General features: G+C 38.4%; 1 protein-coding gene and 1 long non-coding RNA gene across 3 annotated transcripts; one reads left to right on the top strand and one right to left on the bottom strand.

The window, feature by feature from the left end:
* Positions 1 to 1,800: 1,800 nt before the first annotated feature.
* GASK1B (golgi associated kinase 1B) lies at positions 1,801 to 14,210 on the bottom strand. 2 transcript variants are annotated; one of them, XM_065693426.1, is made up of 5 exons: positions 13,999 to 14,210; positions 12,125 to 13,406; positions 6,589 to 6,803; positions 2,808 to 3,034; positions 1,801 to 2,514 (listed from the first exon to the last, which is right to left on the bottom strand). In XM_065693426.1, exons 2-5 carry the CDS (start codon positions 13,128 to 13,130, stop codon positions 2,307 to 2,309), a joined length of 1,656 nt encoding a protein of 551 aa, XP_065549498.1. In that variant the 5' UTR covers positions 13,131 to 13,406; positions 13,999 to 14,210; the 3' UTR covers positions 1,801 to 2,306. The 2 variants fall into 2 exon arrangements, with proteins under 2 accessions (XP_065549498.1, XP_065549507.1); XM_065693435.1 differs by lacking the exon at positions 13,999 to 14,210 and having other exon boundaries at positions 12,125 to 13,482.
* LOC136021350 (uncharacterized) lies at positions 3,955 to 13,062 on the top strand. Its single transcript, XR_010615737.1, has 3 exons — positions 3,955 to 4,289; positions 11,864 to 12,157; positions 12,546 to 13,062. It is a non-coding gene; the product is annotated as an uncharacterized LOC136021350 (long non-coding RNA).
* Positions 14,211 to 17,574: the final 3,364 nt, after the last annotated feature.

The raw sequence follows: 17,574 nt of genomic DNA on the forward strand, positions 1-17,574 counted from the left end.
GCTGGCACTGAACTGCCAGGCAAATAAAAAAGGATGTATCATGCTCAAGGAAACAAAAGTCCATGTCCAGAAAAAATGGAGAAAAATGCATCAAGTTATTACCTGACCCGAAAAGATAAAAAAGTCCTGATTTCTTTCTTTTCTTGGGCAATGAGTCAATTCTGGAAAAAAATACAACTGGGCAGAGTGAGGCAATGACCTGACATCAAGATGTGCAGTCTAAAGATAGAGTCTAGAAGGCAAAGCTCTCGTGGCACTTTTTTCATGATCAGGTGCATTCTTGTATCCTCACTTAGCCCTCATCAAAGTTCAAAGTAGCTGACAGTCGTGGTTTTCTTTTACTCCCAGCAGCGTATAATAATCCATTTGAACAGGTATCTAGCAGGAAGAAAACTGATAGGCTACAGAATGAGATAAATTGATCATAATGATCATCAAAAAGTGAAATTTACTGCAACAGCAATTCCATGTGAAATGGATCCAGCTGATTATTTCTTTCTCTAGGCTCTGTTCACAGTGCAAGCTATAGTAATACTTTTGTTTCTCTGATAGAAGTTGCCTGGCTAATAAATTACAATATTTTAAGAAAGGGATAACATGAAAATCCTATAAAATTCTACTTTGGTGCTATTAAGAAGTCCAAGGCACTCTAAAACCTGTCCTCTCAAGGCAATAGTTAAGTTCTAGGAATTTTTTACAAATTTATCTGTCTTTGCTGACAGAATAAATTAAAAGATTATTTAGATGGCCATGCTGTTAAAATTTTACTAAATATTTTAACTCTGCTTATACTGAGATCTATTTCTTCTAGTAATGCAATTGTTGTTAATACTTCTGATACTAAGAAAGAAAATCTATTTCAGCTGCAGTGGAACTGTAGTTACTTAAAACATTAAATTCACCCATCCACATTAACATTGACATGAAACACTTTAGTTTCTCATTAATATCATTACACAAGCACTTTTAAAAAAGTATTTTAAAATCTTATACACCCTATATTTTTTTACTATACATAAAGAAAAAAGTAGCTATGAAAGTATTCAACTTCTGCCATTATCTTATGGTTAAGAAGATAATAGCTATTTCTCTAGAAAGGCAGTATGAGTATTTCTAAATAGATAGGTAAAAGGTATATGTCATGATAGACTATATCAGTTTGCATTTTATTTCTGGAGTAGATGAAGGTTAAGAATCCAAAGTGCTTATCCAACCTTCCCTAACTAGTTTACCTGCAGCAATACTTGGGGTGAATCATCAGCTAGAATGGTCCCCCTGCAGTGGTCAATCTTAATGGAAAAGCAGATCCTGAACTGCTGGCTAGAGATAAGCAAGCAGCACAAATGTTTTCTGTGCTGAGTTTAACAACACTCACGTCCTTAGTAGGTCTGCATTTTCATAATAGTCTAAAAAAATACTCACAAGAATGTTGCAAAATGTACACTTATTTAGCACCATATTCACACAAGGCTAAAGCTTTTAATTTCTTTTTTAAAACTAATGGTAACACAGGACAATTCTGTGAGTTAACCAATAGACAGCTAATCAACAGGCAGAACATCCACCCGTACATCCAAACAACCTGTACTGAAAATAGTACACTGTAACAAGCGACTCATGACAAATTGTACTCCATACTGGACAGGTAAAAGGTTTATCAAATTAATTATTGTTGTTAAAGCCATGTTGTTCTCACTGTTTTAAATTTCTCTCATGTCCAGTGTAAACACTCCTGCATTTAAAAGAGTCAAATTCAGTCCTCAGATTTCAAAGACCAAAATAAAATAAAACAAAATAAGCCTTTGGAAATGTTGGCATTTTAATATTTATAATCAAAAAAACCCAAAACAAATTCCTGTACTAGATATGTTTCAGCAAGATGAGACGACAGTTTTCATCAGTGTATCAGGTGCTTCAAAATCATCTTCAAATTTGCAATAAAACTTTCACTGACGTGAATGAGGAAGGTAAGAGTAATTCAGCTTAATGTATTTAAAATCCCTTTGCTAATTTTCAGTTTAACAGAAGAAGTGTTCATGGTACCTACATATTATTACCTTATTTATTGTACCAGTTAGTTATTTTTCGTTTCATTTCACTGGTGACATAGAAGAGACTGCACTGAATTAAACTGTAGCTGACATTTAAATGTTGCTTTTAAACCATGTAAGATTTCTTACTTAAAAATAAACTTGAGAGTTTTGGGGAAGAAAAATTAAGTAATCCTATGAATTAAATTAATTTTACTGTCAGGTTTTGGTTCATACAAATTTTTTTAAGGACTCTCAGACAGAAACAAGACTGCTTCATTCATTCATGGGCAATACTTTGGCTCCATGTGCATTTATATAAGTAAGAAGAATTTTAGACCTTCTTTCTATTACATCAATAAGCTTTTCGATCCCATTTCTGCCTCCTTGGCTCTCCCAGTATACTTTGTCAAGGAACAAAGACTGTAACAGCTTCTCACGTAAACGCTGGCTCCTCAGCACTGAAACTGCAGATTCAGGGAATCTGGAAAAACACAAAGAAATCAATCAGCTTTGCCATCACTCTGAATTGTAATATTTATGTTATGGTTTAGCAATCATTTCTACGAGTACAGACTGCAACTCAGCAAAAAGTCCATGCATGCCTAATGATACACATGTTAATTGCATCTTTTACAACAGTGGGATTACTCATACACTTTTAGACACACACTGTAAATGTCTCAGGCCAATGATATTTATTTCAGTAACTTAGCATGTCTCCAGGTCAAACTGGGAAGAAAATATCAATCGTTTTACAAAATTAATAAAACTTACTCATTGATTCCTTGCAGTATTTTGAAGTCAAGATTGTCCTCGTTTCTGTCAAAGAAACCCTTATTGTCTATAAAGACCAAGTGCCTCTGGTCATGGCGTCTCTGAACTATGTGTGTAAGGTGAACAGCATCTTGATCACTACATTTCAGCTTCAGTCCTTGCTGCATGCAGGAATCCTCCCTGAGAGGTTTGAATCCACAGCAGTTTCTGTCTAGTCGACTATAGATCTAAAACAAAGTACAGCAGAGTGCCAAGTGAAAACAATATCAAAGTATTTGGGGCAAAGTGTCACTGTGAGACATTACTTATTAACACAGCTGACAGGAAAACAAGCTCAGGATAAGTATAATTAATATAATTAATATAAGTCAGCAGTGAAATGGCATGAAGACCTGGTCCCCGTACTTCATGTATTGTCAGAAGAAATTTCTCAGACTATATTTCATCCATGCTATAGCCATGTCAGTAAAAATTCTTTGGAAATAGTGGAACAATACCACTGCATAACTGGAATAAAAAGATGGTGAATACAATCCCACTTTTTTTCAGAAGCCTGCAGTTTTTTTGCATTTTCTCCGCTGGAGAACAATAGAAATAGCACAGCCTGACACACACAGAGAGGGTCTCCATTTTGTGAGACCTAACAGACTAATAGTACGCAAAATAATTGAAATACTAGTAAGGGGCACAGCAAACCACCAGAAGCTGCAAAATGCAAGAAGAGTCCATTTATGATCACAGAGCAGACTCCCTGAGTTACACTTGGTATATACTTTAATGACATGAAAATCTAGGCTATTCCTATATGAACCCTCGCTTATTCGTTGCACAGCACTTAATGGGAAGGAATACATCTGCTCTAACTTTAGCGGTGTAAATGTTAAGCATCTCTTCTGACTTAGTTGTTTATGTTCCCTTTCATAAACAATGACAAGAGCAAGGCACCCCCAGAGCAAAGGATGCCATTTTAGGATAACCATCTAACACAGGAAGAATAAATCACTCCTTGAAAGTGCTTCCACCCTTGTTGACAACATGAGAGTAAATACAAAACATTGCCAGGCCCTGAGCACACAGATAGGCCTTAATTGCCCTAAGCAGCCTCACCTGGGACCTCCACACACACCCCCTCTGTCCATCGGCCCAGGAGTCCCATTTAAGCTCAGGCCTGGAACTACAGTCTCTGAGTCCTTGAGAGAGGTGGTGTTTGCTGCTTGTCTTGTTGCTTGATTCTATTGTATTGCTGCTTGGTATTCCTGTTTCTTTGTGTTGGAATTGGCTTGCTGCTCTGCCTGTGCCTTACACTTACTGGGCTATCAGTGGACCTGCAGCTTTCTTCCCTGTTGGGTTGCCTCTCCCGCTGCTGACCCTGCCTGTCCTGCCTGCAATGGGGATGTTCCAGGCTCCAGCTCCTGCTGACAGGTGTTTGCAAAGTGGAAACCTGGCCAGTGCATCTAAGCCTTAATGAGTAGCTTAGCAAAGGTAAATAATTATTTCTGTCCTTGTTTGTTGTATGCAAACTCTTCAAACTGCTCTAAGCATCAAAGCATTAGTGTTCACATAAGACCTCTGAAATTATACTTTTAAGTTTGTGACCAGCAAAGTGTTAGGACTCTTCTGCTGATGTAGAACTATACTGTGTGTTGAAAAGGCCTCTTAATTTTGCTCATCAATTGAAAGTCTGAGACTTGTTATGCTTTTTTTTAAGTATGTAGTGTTAGTGCCACTAGCCTTGTTAGTAATGTGGGTTTTCAGAAGTGAAAATCCTGATGAAGCAAATTTCTCTTCCTCTTTCTCCTTTCATGAGCAGTATTCAGCATCTGCAGGTACCAGAGCCCTGCTTGCTTGCAGTGTTCTAGCTCATGTGATCTCATTCAACTCATCTAAAGGCTTTGCCAAAAGTGAAGCAGAGTCCCCCTAGATGCTCTTTTGATGTATAGCCCTAATCCAGTTGCACCACACTTTACATGCATTAAATAGATCAGGAAACCATATTATTACAGACAGCCACTTTACAGTATCTTGCATCATTCCTGTGTTAAGACAGAATGATGGGAACTCTGGAATTGATGCTGCAACCTTAATATTTTCTCACTGTTTTTTGTCATATACTTATGTACATGAGAGTCTCAAACCCCCAAAATTAAAGGAGCCATTTTACTTTTAATGACCTAATTTTATTTGAGTTATTGCCGAAGGTAAATAAAAGTAGCTATAAGCATTTTTTAGCCTGCTCCCATGTTTTATAGTGTTTGAAACCAGAGATTAGGAACACCTATCACAGGTACCAAACTTGTTCTTCTGAGGGAAGTAGATTTAACAGAGAACACTTTCCATCATTCTTCATTATTTCTGAATGGCTCATGAAGCACAAATTTATTTTTTTCCTCGAGCTTAGAACCCCTTCTTGGCATTTTTTGGTTTAGAGTCTTCCATGTTCTATTGCTGATAAACTTTAAAGTTAAATCTGAAAGAACCCAGATAAAATTTTAATCTTTAAGAACCATAAAATCCACTTTCACTCACTTTCTGGTATGCATGTTCTTGTCTGGTATGCAGCTGGAGGTATGCATTACTCTGATACCAGCTACTATTACAAGTGTAATTTTTTTTGTCAGGTAAAGCTCAATCCTGTTGTATATTAACTGAATGTTCCTTCTGGATAATAGGAGTTTTATTATGAATAGTAAAAACTTGTCTTAGAAGACCCTAAAATTAAAATCAACACAGAACTCGAGAGAATCTTTAAACTCTTCAACAAGAAGACAGTGGCGTGAAAACATGGACACAATCTGTGTATTCCTATAGGGGCATTACTACGTTTAGTATGAGAGTAATCCACCTATGACTTTATACCTGTTTCTAAGAATTATTTGCTCATAGCAGGACTAAAGATGGAGTGATTAGATAAGTGATAATCTATTTTTAGAGAAGACCCAAATGTTCTGTTTAACCTAATGAGTCTGCAGAAATTTAACTAGTGCTAGCTGAAGTTTTAAATATACTAGCAAGTGCTGCAGGAGGCTCAGTGACCTGGACCTGTCTTAGCAGGTAAGGACAATTTGAAGTAGTGCCATATCTCAGGAAGCCATAAAATTAGCTTCCAACCAGGTGTTCAGTTCAATCCTTATTACAGGGAGTGTATTAATACTCTGCTAATTAACTGTAACTGTAGCCACACATGATCCTACAGAACAGAGCCCTAGTCAGGTGTTATTTGGAGAGCTAATGATTATGTGCAGTACCTAAGTAAAGAACAGCAGCCATATCATTCATCAGTTGCTGCTCTACTCTTTCCTAAGTCATTGGCTATATTTTTAAAAGGAAGGAAAAATAGCCACTATAGCGGTTATCTTGATCCAGATTTCAGCTGACCAAAACCATTTAAATGACCTCAGGGGACTGGGGAGGGGCAGGAAGCACCACTTGGTTGAAACAGGCTTACAGTGGTGAACATAGTCACAAACTATATTTGGAGAGACTAAGGAGTCAAGAAACAGTATGCCTGCCTCAAGGTGAAGTAAACCAAAGCAAAGTAAAGCAAAGACAAAAGCCTTTGCTTCCTTTTTTTAAGAAAGTGAGTCAGTCAAGCTCCTGATCTCATTCCCTGATTATAAATCTAATTTTGGATATTTTAATCATAAGAAACAAATGGAAAAAAAAAAAGTTCAAACTGTACAAATACCACTCTTCCTCATTGGGAAAAATAAAAAAGAAATAGTCTCCTATGTGTGCTAATATGACTTTTGAGGCAGATAGTTGAATTCAGTAAATGTTTTACCTGCAGAAGAAAATCAAAGAGTGCCATCTTGGACCATTCATGATGATGGATTTCAGTACAGCCCCACTCAGTTTTTGGAACTTTACCATTCTGCCAGCATTTCTGCTTTAATAGCTGCTGATATTGCCCCCAGCTTAATCTCACTGAAGAATGGGTACTGTTATCTGTTGGACTCAGTGAGGAATCCCAGAGAATAACAGGACAGGCTTGACCATCTGAAAACAGAAAAACAGACCATCAGTATAGTGCAATACTGTCGGTCTTACTCGATCATTCTTTAGACGTTGCTCAAGATCAGCAATTATACTATATTATAGATGTGTCAGGAAAAATGGCCATGGACTAATAACTTGACATCCTTTGGTTAATGTGGTCTTTATTCTACATCTAAAAGCAGATACCACATGAATGGAAGAACCATAGACATTATGAACACTTTCAGCATTCATACAGGAGGCTTTTTCTGTTTGAAGCAAGAGATGAATGTACAAAGTCATATATTAAACCAGACTGTTAAAAAGCTTATAGATAAAGAGCCCACTGTGAGATAATAATGTAATTTCTCTCTGTTTCCAGTGAACTGGTGATGATTTTTAAGAGCTGCAAACAAATGTCAAAGTATTTCTAATGCACAATGCACACAGAAACACTACAAGAACAAACCTCGGCAAAGAATTTAAAATTGAGCTTTCCCAGTGTAAGCATTGATAAATATATTTCATGCAATATTAAAAAGAAGCACTGAGCACTCCTGAAAACCAGACTTCTTCCACTGAGGTGCCTTAATAATTATTTAGGAAATTAATTTGTGAAATCTTACCTATTTCCTGACTCTGGCTCCATCACTTACAATGAAGATTACTTTAGCCAAGTCAGGCAAACTATCAGCTAAGCTACTTTTCCAAGCCAGTTGGAGAAAAGTCTACATGAACACTGGAATTGTCACAAAAAAAGGGACAGCTTTCTACAGGATCAAGTCTGATCTATTATATCTCAAATAACAGCTTATGTAGCTATTCATGAATTCTTCCACAAACCAAAGACATAAATGGTCTCCTAACAAAATAAACATCTCCTGTCTACGCAAAAGGGACATGATAAACAATAGTAATATAAATACTTGAAAAATATGAATAATATCTTGCCAGTTTCCATTAAGATACAAAAACACTTTTAAAAGACTGAGGTTAAATACAGGAAATGTTTGCATTTCAGAGGAAATGGGAGCAGAAAAGATGAGCCAAAATAAAATCTTTCAACTCTGTAACATAAGCTGAATTACAGGAATGTGAAACAGCAGCTTCAGTAAAGAGCAGTGACTCAAATTTTTGACACATGCAGGAAAGACATAAAGGTGCTGAACTAAAGCAGATAAGAGGTCTGTTTCGTAGCTGCATGAATTGGCACGACACTGCTGAAATCAGTGGAGTTTTTCTTATTCAAACCTCATGAAGTCAATGGAATGGTGAAAAGTAAAGGCTGGCTAAGAATTAGAGCTTCCAGACTGATACAGCCAAAACTGAGGAGGCTGAGTACACTTCAGATTAAGTTCATAATAAATGTGTTCTGCATGTGCTTCTTTCCTAATCAGCTTTATATAAAAACTCAAGGGGCTACTGCCTTTCTGTTGCTGCAGCTGCATTTCACTGAATCTTGCCCTAAGATGACTTACTTCATTTTATTTTCATCTGCCATTTTATATCTGTACATCTACCTCATTATCTAAAGATGATCTGCAAAATTGTATGGGAAAGATTTTTTAAAACTTGTGTTGGAACCAGCCTCCCAGTAATTCATATACATTTTTAAACATCAAAATATTTCTAAAAACATCTTAGGCCCTTAGGAGCTACTTGCTCAGGATAGTTGAATAAGGTAACACAGATGAAGCCTCAGACTGCTGAGACTAGACTGTCTCAAATTACTCAAAGTGCTTCATGTGCAGTTAAGTAATGTATCACTGCATGGCGGCTTCACCATAAGCATCACGGTAGATATCCACACCCCAAATCAGTTTCAAAATAGTCAAAAAAATTTCAGACGTGCCCATGAGAACATCACTAAAAAGAGCAAATCTTTCATGAGGTACTTTAAGCCCTTTCTCAAAGTCCTCATTGTTTACAGTAAAGCAGTACAGCTTACCACTGCCGCATTTGAAAGTAGCAGTTCAGTTGCCCATGTAACAGCGTGAGAGGAAAACAGTGTGGAAAGATAAGAGGGACTGACATACAGAGGTGGAAGGAGAGTGGTTGTCAGCATGCAGTAGTTAAGGCCCTCAGTAAGTGGCGCAACAAAACTGCACACCAATAGCTGTGTAATTTGTACCAAAAGCTGAATAAAAAGCTCAGCCTTGTTGCTATCATACAAGGAGCCAGAGTCCTACCCCTAGATGCCTGGTGCAAAACAGACACAAACCAGCTCCAGCCTGTGTTACTGCAGTTGTAGCTCAAGCCCTTACACTGGCATCATCCTACCCTGCAAATGCTGTTGCTGAGCTAGAGGCAAGACATGCAAACTAATTCTGGTGAGGCTGTGGCATCAAGCAAGGTCACATATGTCTCTTTTGTTCCTCAGGTCAGGGTGATAAAATAATGAAGATTCTAGGTCCTGCGGTATTAACATGACCATCCTAAAACTGAAACACGCAAGGCTCAGCCTCCGTTTTCTCCACATTAGACACAGTTTTATAGAATCGTAGAATGGTTAGGGTTGGAAAGGACCTTAAGCTCATCCAGTTCCAACCCCTCTGCAATGGACAGGGAAGCCTCACCCCAGACCATGTTGTCCAAGGCCCTGTCCAGCCTGGCCTTGAACACCACCAGGGATGGAGTATTCACCATTTCTTTGGACAACCTGTTCCAGTGCCTCGCCACCCTCACAGTAAAGAACTTCTTCCGTATATCTAACCTGAACTTCCCCTGTTTAAGTTTTAACCCGTTACCCCTCATTCTATATGATTATTTCTTGTTGGTTTACAGGTTTATCTTTGTTTGTATGTGTTTTGGAGCTCTTGACATTTTTCACACCTTGTAGGTAGCAACTAGAGTAATGACTACTTGGGTATGCCCAGAATCATGCTCTCCTAGACTGTAATACTTCCCAGAGGTTCTATGTTTGGCCAATTCATTTATGTGAGGGAAAAATTCTTTACAATGATGGCGGCAAAACACTGGCACAGGTTACCCAGAGAGGTGGTGGATGCGCCACACCTGGAGATATTCAAGGCCAGGCTGGATGTAGTTCTGGGCAACCTGATCTAGATGAAGATGTCCATGTTCATTGCAGGGGGGCTGGGCTAGATGGCCTTTGAAGGTCCCTTCCAACCCAAACTATTCTATGATTGCAAAAATATGAGAGAATTATACCTGATGGAAAAAAAGATATACAAACATTTGGTTAGCACTTAAGAGGGTTTACAGCCAGGGAATGGAAGGGCAGCAGACAGAGGACTTGCACACAGTATTTCGCTAGACTTCAAAAAAAGAAAAAATCAGTGGGGGATTTGTGAGAATAGGGGAAACAGGACCTGCACAGGGATTTGCTAAGCAGTTCTTTGAAACTGCTTTTGACAAAATGAATGACAGTTTTGAAAAGCCCATTTTTTTAAGATTTTAATGCTACATCAAACATGTCCTGTTAGATCACATCACAACTGCGGCAAGCTAAAGGGATGTGTAGTGAAGAGAGATGTCAGCCCAGAAACTGTGTACATTCATACACACATGCACAGTCTCTTAATCCTGCACTGCTTTCAATTCCATGTGAATAACCGCGATGCACAAAAGCTGCCATGTAAAAAACTTTACAGTGCCCACCTAATCTTAACTTAAATGCCTGTGGGTTATAAAAATGAGCTCACTAATTGTTCATACTATTTTAAAGAATATATTTTTGCTCATTTGCTCAACACAGATGTTTTCCAGATTATGCCAAACATAAGCATGTAAATAGAAATGAGTGCAAGTAGACATTAGGCATCTGAGCTCCAGCATATTTCCAGGCCAAAGGAATGGTGAGAGACAAGGTACAGTAACTGTTCTCAATGCTCTGCTCACCCTTTAGCTGGAAAAAATGAAGTTGGACCAAAATAATGTTACTTCTCATCACCTAGCAACACTCTTCTTGCTAGAGGAACATAGCCAGTTATGAAAAAAAGCAAATTAAAGAGGGCAGAATAACACTGTCCCAGACAGTCCAAAGCATACTGTAAGGTGGCAGACACTGAGCAACACAATGCACAATTAGCCTAATAGCAGTTTTCAGAGGCTTGCAGTCTGTCATCTCTGCAGCCACACTCTGCAGAGCTCCTCCAACCGAACTATCTTAATGCCTTATGACAGCCCTGTAGCAATAAAACTTGTTCCTAAAAATAAACTATGCATAATGTATCTTCCATTCTCTGGAAGTATGAATAATATTCAGAAGCCTCCAAACTGTTTTCCTAGACATTCATTCACATTATTGTACAGGCTGCCAAAGGGAAGATCCACAAAGCAGGAAGAAACTGGAGATCACTGGGTCATCTTCCTGCTGTCAGACTTCAGAAAGGCATTCTTACTTTATTTTTTTTTTTAAGCAGACTGATACAAAAGTATTTGGTATAAGCTAGATTCAGCAGTAAGAAATGAACAGCAAAAACATGACCAGCCACTTTAGCAATGATTCACTAAAATGCAACGTACTCCTTTTGGATTGGGATCTGTGACTGTACAAAAATAGCAGTTAGGCTGAAGACATGTTTAACAAGACAATAATTTTAGAAGTTACATTACATGTCTGAAATCTGCCTTTAGTTTCACTAAAGGTTAAAAATCAAATTTCCAATTGAAAACTTTATGTCAATCATGTAACAGGCATATTGAGAGTATTTACTGTGTATATTTCTTTGCCTAACGTATAGATGTGTGTAGTGAATCTCAAAATGTAACAGCAGAATTCACTGAAATGTAAGTTTGGTTTAGGGAGAGGGAAGAACTTTTTAAGCTCCCAGAAGCATTAGTATCAAGTTTCTGCAGGAAGGTCCCCTACATCTCTGAGTAGTTTATCTGACTAAATACAAACCCCCTTTCCTACCACCTGTTTGAAATGCATTCTTGTGCTCACCTTCAACAATATTTCATTAAAGCCAATTCTAAACAATGAAAAAACCTAAAACCAGAAATACCCACTGAATCACAGGTTTTTCTGGATTTTTTTTCACCAGTTTCTCTCCAGGCAGCCTGTACAACATCATGCAATCTGCAGATGACTCCCTCTCTTTTTTCTCTCATTCCAGACTCTCATGGAAGGGAAACCACTACTGTTCTCAGCAGCTAATGGTATTTGATCTAAACACTGAGGTTCTGCATCCTTTTGACAGAATAATTGCACTGCAGAAATTGCACACAGACATCAGCTTTATTTCCCTGTAATGATGGGGTTAGTTCTCAGGCTCGCAGGAGTGAAAGGTCACAGCTGTGGCCCCATGGTTAATGCAAGAGGAGGAAGGAAACCTCAGCACCCCACCTGCAAGCTGAAAACCACAGGAATGTGTTACCTTGGAAGAACTCTGATCTCCTGCTTACAGAAGGTAAGCTCCTGTTTAGCCCCAAGATCCTATCCAAATGAAAGGCAAACACCTCGCTCATGTCGAGGGGTCTTTTGACGATGCCACAGTGTCCCTGATTACAAGCAGTTCCTGTGGTGCTGGTACCTCCTGCAAATACTACCAGGACTGCTTTGTGAGAAGATACTTCTTGAATGCTTCCTATCCGAGAATCTGCTAGCATGCGCATGTTTAGGATGTCATCTTTGCTCAGCCAAGGGGGAGAGCTCTCGCTGTAAATCCTGATATTGCTTTCCTCAGGCTGGGGTTGTGCCTTTATAGCTTCAGAATTCCCTCCAGGTCTCCGGTGACCCCTCTCCCTGATTGCCATTCCTTTATGCCTGTGTTCATCCTTGTGCTTTCTTGCCTCCAGGGCTATTGGTGCTCCCATTGTGCCAGCAGCATGTGTGGCCTTCCCTGCCTGTTGGGCAAAGGCCTCTTCCCAGCCAGTAAAAGTGGCTTTTGGAAAGTGCTGCCCGTAGGACAAAGGAGTTGCATGTTTCTTCCTGCGCTTTGGCTTCACTGTGCCTCTGATGTTGGCAGGCTTGCTGCGCTTGGACCGCAAGGTGATATAAACTACATTGGGTGGCAGCAAGGTCCCATTGCCACCAAGCTGGGGCTCCTGGAAATTGGGCGGTGACAGGGTGCCATCCAGTGGGATACCCAGAAAAGGAGTTTGGGCTGCATCTTGGAGACTCCTGGAACTGATCTTCTGGTGTCTTCCTCTGTGCTGGGGTAAAATGTGACCCACTTGACTGACGAGGAATCCCAAGTAGATCACACACGCGGTGCCCACTAGGAGGTTCCTCCTTGTCCTTGGGCGCCTGCAAGTCCAGAGCCTCAGCAACCGTGCAGGGCACGGGCAGTAAATAAACAAGTTTTTGATTTTACTTGGCTGATCAAAGGTGGTCATTTCTCTAGTGAATCCACATGGTGAAAACAGCATAAAGTCTTCCATACATTCCAGCCAGAATGATGATGCATGATTTCCCTTCCCCAATTTCTATTTCTCCTTTTCCAAATAGCTTCCAGCATGGGTGATAGACAGAGGTTACTGATATGCCTGGGAAAGTGTTTAGCACTAAGGATGCTGACACTCCACCTTCTCAAGCCGCTGAATTCTTATCAGCCACCACAGGGGAAGTGACTGGCTTCAGAGAATGAATGGAGCTGGCTGCGTAAGCAAAGTTTACTGACTTGTAGCATAAAAGATCTGAACTATCTCCTTTGCAAACTGCAAAAAGACAACAGCAATATTTCATTACCCACACAGGGCATCTGCAGTTCTGTATTTTTAAGAGACAGAAGTTTTAAATGAGACAGCATGCATCTAGAAATATGTCAGGATACATCTTTCACTTTCTCATTACAGTATAATTAAACACCAAAATCATTAAATAGAGGCTCAATTTGTAGTCTCAGCTAGCTGTTTTCAAGCATTAGAAGAAAAGCTTGTCAAACCCAGATTATCATCTTTTTCTCATAAGACAAAGCCTTCGCTAAACCTCATGTTATGGAAATGCTGTAAATTATACAATATTAACCACCAGTAACTGTAGTAGTTAAATATGTACATAGTAATTTAAAAACACATTAGTAGTGCCAAATTTCCCTAGTTGAATATGAGTATAGTTCACATAATTCATAAACAATTCAAAATTCATTAAGGATGAAGATGGTTAATTCTCTTCACTCTTGTGAAGCATAAACAGGATCTAGCTATAGTTTTTTCAAATCAAATGCCAGGAACAGATATCCTTTCAAAGAAATGAAGGTAGAATAACTGCATGTTGCATATATAGCTATAGAAATATAAAATCTCTTACCTATTCAGCTTGATACATCCTTTGTTCTGGAAAACTCCTTAAGTTAATAAAAGTAACTTAGTAAAAGCTGGCGTTCTCTAAGTATTCTAGCACATATTTCAGTTTTAAGTATAGCTCTCATCTAGGTCTTTCATTGCTGCAAGCTACATACCTTTTGGAAGCTAACTGTACTGAGAGGTGGTTTGCATATGAACTGCTATAAACTTACATGAACCCCGTGTTAATAAAAAAAAAAAAAAAAGCAACAAACAAAACCAAACCCCAGCAACTTCTATTTTCAATTCTGTAATGAAAAGTCCTGTGAAGTATGTGCCTTCCAGAAGTGCATTCCATCCATTTCTAACTCCTGAGGGCCCTCTAGTGCACTACACGCAAATGTACTGCAGAAATTCGCACTTTCCATGCTTGGTTGTTTTGGGTTTGGGTTTTTTTTTTTTCATTTAAAATAAATCCCCTGCCCCCTGAATTTTAGAACTGTTGGTAATCGTATCTTCTTGTGATGAGAAATGAAAAATCGATAATGGCTTTTAAAATGCTATTAAGCATGCTATTAAGTGGCTCAGGAGTGTTTCCTATTTGTGCTTTCCAAAATGAGGCATAGCATAGTTACTACACAGCTGGAAAAGTTGAGGCAGAGAGAAGTTAAGAGCTTGTGCAGAGTTAAGCAGCGAGACACTGGCAAAGCTCAGACTTCTGCCTCCTTGCCTAGTCTTAGTGCAAAATAATATAATGTATATGTTCTCTGAAATTCAAGCTGAAAGAAAATATTCTCTTCTCAATTAATACTAAAGGGAATAGACAGTTAAAGAGTTGGTTTATGTTTTAGATGGGTCCAATCTGAATTTATAAAACTTTGTGATTGGATTTTTTCACTGGATGTCACTTTACTTTTAGTTTAAACATGTACTACTGAGTTCAGACTCCAGCAACTGTGCCTGTTACCAGGAAAAGAGCCTTCATATCTTTATGTTTTTTTCAAATCTGCGGAAAAGAGATTGTAAGAAATTCCTCTGGCCACTTAAGTGATTTGTTGGTTTGGTTTTTTTTCTTAGTTGAAATTTGAATGGGCATATCCCAAACAAAGATTAACTGAGAATGCTCCAAGTAAGAGCTATCTAAAGTCAGTAAAGAAAGATGTGGCTATTGCTGCTTAACATCTTTTATACTTTAAAGAACTTGCCAAAGATGGACATTATTAGATCAGCCTTAGATGCTTGAGGGTCCTTTTGAAAGATGAAGGGTCATATTGAGAGGTACCAAGTTTGCAGCCCAAACAGACACTGTACATGGCTCTCAGAGAGAACAGCCTTCTGCACCTTTTTTAATATCAGTGCAAAGTGAGTGCAAAATACCAGCAAAATCATATGGCTAAACCCAAGGTAAATACAGGTAACTGGGTATTGCAGCCCGAGAGCAGAATTTCGTTCATTTCACATGTTTACACACACTCATGAAGAAATTGTTTTTAAATGTCCAAGATAGGCTCCCCTCCTTTAAGGATCAATAATGATTTTGACAGCAAATAATTCAGCATGGAGTTTTTACTCCACTATATTTCTTCTAAGTGTCTTTGAATTGGTTTATTTTTTTATTTTACTTTGTATTGCTAATGGCACAGAGTTGCTCGAGTTGGAAATGTATCACACTGCAATAGCTGTTGTCAAACATCCAGTCCTTGCATGTAGACTGCATCACGATCTGTACATTAAAACCAAGCAGTGCCAAAACAGAGTCCATTCCTGTCACTAACTGCTTTCCTTTGCTATGACATTTTTCGTCAATTTTGGAACCTACATAATCTTTCTACTGCAACTCTTTTAAGGATTACCTTTAAATTAGAGGAAATTACAAAAGGATAAGGAGAGATCTTATTCACTCCTCATTTGATTCGTAGCCTTGAAATCAAAATGTGATGTACCCACTGATGTACAGTGTTGATTGAGCAGGAGGTTTTGAGGCTTTCTAAGTGTGAAAATGGAATGACATTTCCTTTATTTTTTCATGTTCAGAAGGGAGAACTCATTCCTTACATGCTGCACCACTACATTGTCTAGAATGGATGGTGGTAGGAATTCAAGAAAATAGGATTATCTTCTAATGTAGCAGATATTTGCCTCTAATTTGGGTTCTTTAAAAGATAACATATCAAGAGACGTTCCTTATTTCGGCTCTTGTGGTGTACAGCTCCAGTGTCCTACTAGTTTTCACAAAATAATTAATGCTGGAATGGTTATGGACTTGTTTGGAAACCCAACATTTCTTTGTTTTTCAGGAAAGACAAAGAAAATGTTTGTTGTTCAGGTAGGTAGTATTCTTTTTTCTGGAACAGTTACTAACCCAATGCTGCAGCAGGGCACTAACAGGCATTACTGACCTGAAAGGGTTTTTTCTCTGTGGTCAGAAATATTTAGGACCCTTCTTTTAAAGAACAGACTGAAGAACACTAGTTTTCTGACCAAATTCTGGCCTGGGTTACTGCATTTTGCCTATCTATATTTAAGCCTTTAATGTCAGTCAGATTCTGTATTTATTCCTTGCTCTAAACTCTATCTGTGTTATTGCCATCTGCATACATTAAACACAACTCATGTTATTTCTTTCTATACACATATTCTGCGCCCAGTGTTATACTTTCCTTAGGTTAGGAACACGGGAATATCAAGTCCTGTGTTCCTAAACATAAAACATCCTCCCCTGTGCAATCTCCTATAGCTTTTCACCTCTATCCTTCTTAATCCTACCAAGTACAGCTTTTTACTTTTCTGAATTATTATTCATACTCCTTTTCTACAACTTTTTTCATTAGTGACCTTCCTTTAATCCAGACTAAGTACAACCTTTAGGGACAGTGAATACTACACCTGGAGAACTGAAGAAAAACACAGAGAAAACAATTTATAACAACACAGTGATGCATTATTAATACAAAAAGCTACATAGTAGTATGTTGTTCTCCAAAATGCCAGAATGGTGTCAGTTTTTACAAGTATCAGGTTTGTATTTTAAATACATCTCCTATTTCTTCATCTAACCCTTCCTTCTTGCTCCACTCAGTCATTTCAGTTTTAAACAATACAGGATTTAAAGATGCTTATTTCCTTTTAGTTTTCCAAGATGTCTCTGTTTGGTTATTCCCACTGCAGTAATATCTGCAGAAGTTGCTGGAATTCAGCAAAGAACAAAATATTGTTTGTACTGGTTTGTAGAGCATTTTGCAACAAAAGACCCTCTTTCAGTGGACACTTGTGATATTCATAGAAGGCTCTGAAATATGAATGTGACCATTTTCCATTTTAGTAAATACTGTGCATTCATGGTCCTCCTTTCCCACATACTTTTCAACTCCAGTAACCTATGATTTCAATAAAACCAAACAGCACGAATGAGTCAGAATGTGTCCATATTTGAGGTGCTTCATTCAAACCATCAGTGTCATGTCAACTGTTGCGTTAATGACAAAAATAATGCTCCAAACCCAGCATGATTTGAAGAAATTGCAAGGTATAGATGAACAGCGAGGAATGTGTGAGTGTTAGTTCAAATGGAGCAGAGACAGTAACTAGAAGTCATTGCCAG

This window comes from Lathamus discolor, chromosome 1 (assembly GCF_037157495.1).
Source record: "Lathamus discolor isolate bLatDis1 chromosome 1, bLatDis1.hap1, whole genome shotgun sequence".
NCBI lineage: Eukaryota > Metazoa > Chordata > Aves > Psittaciformes > Psittacidae > Lathamus > Lathamus discolor.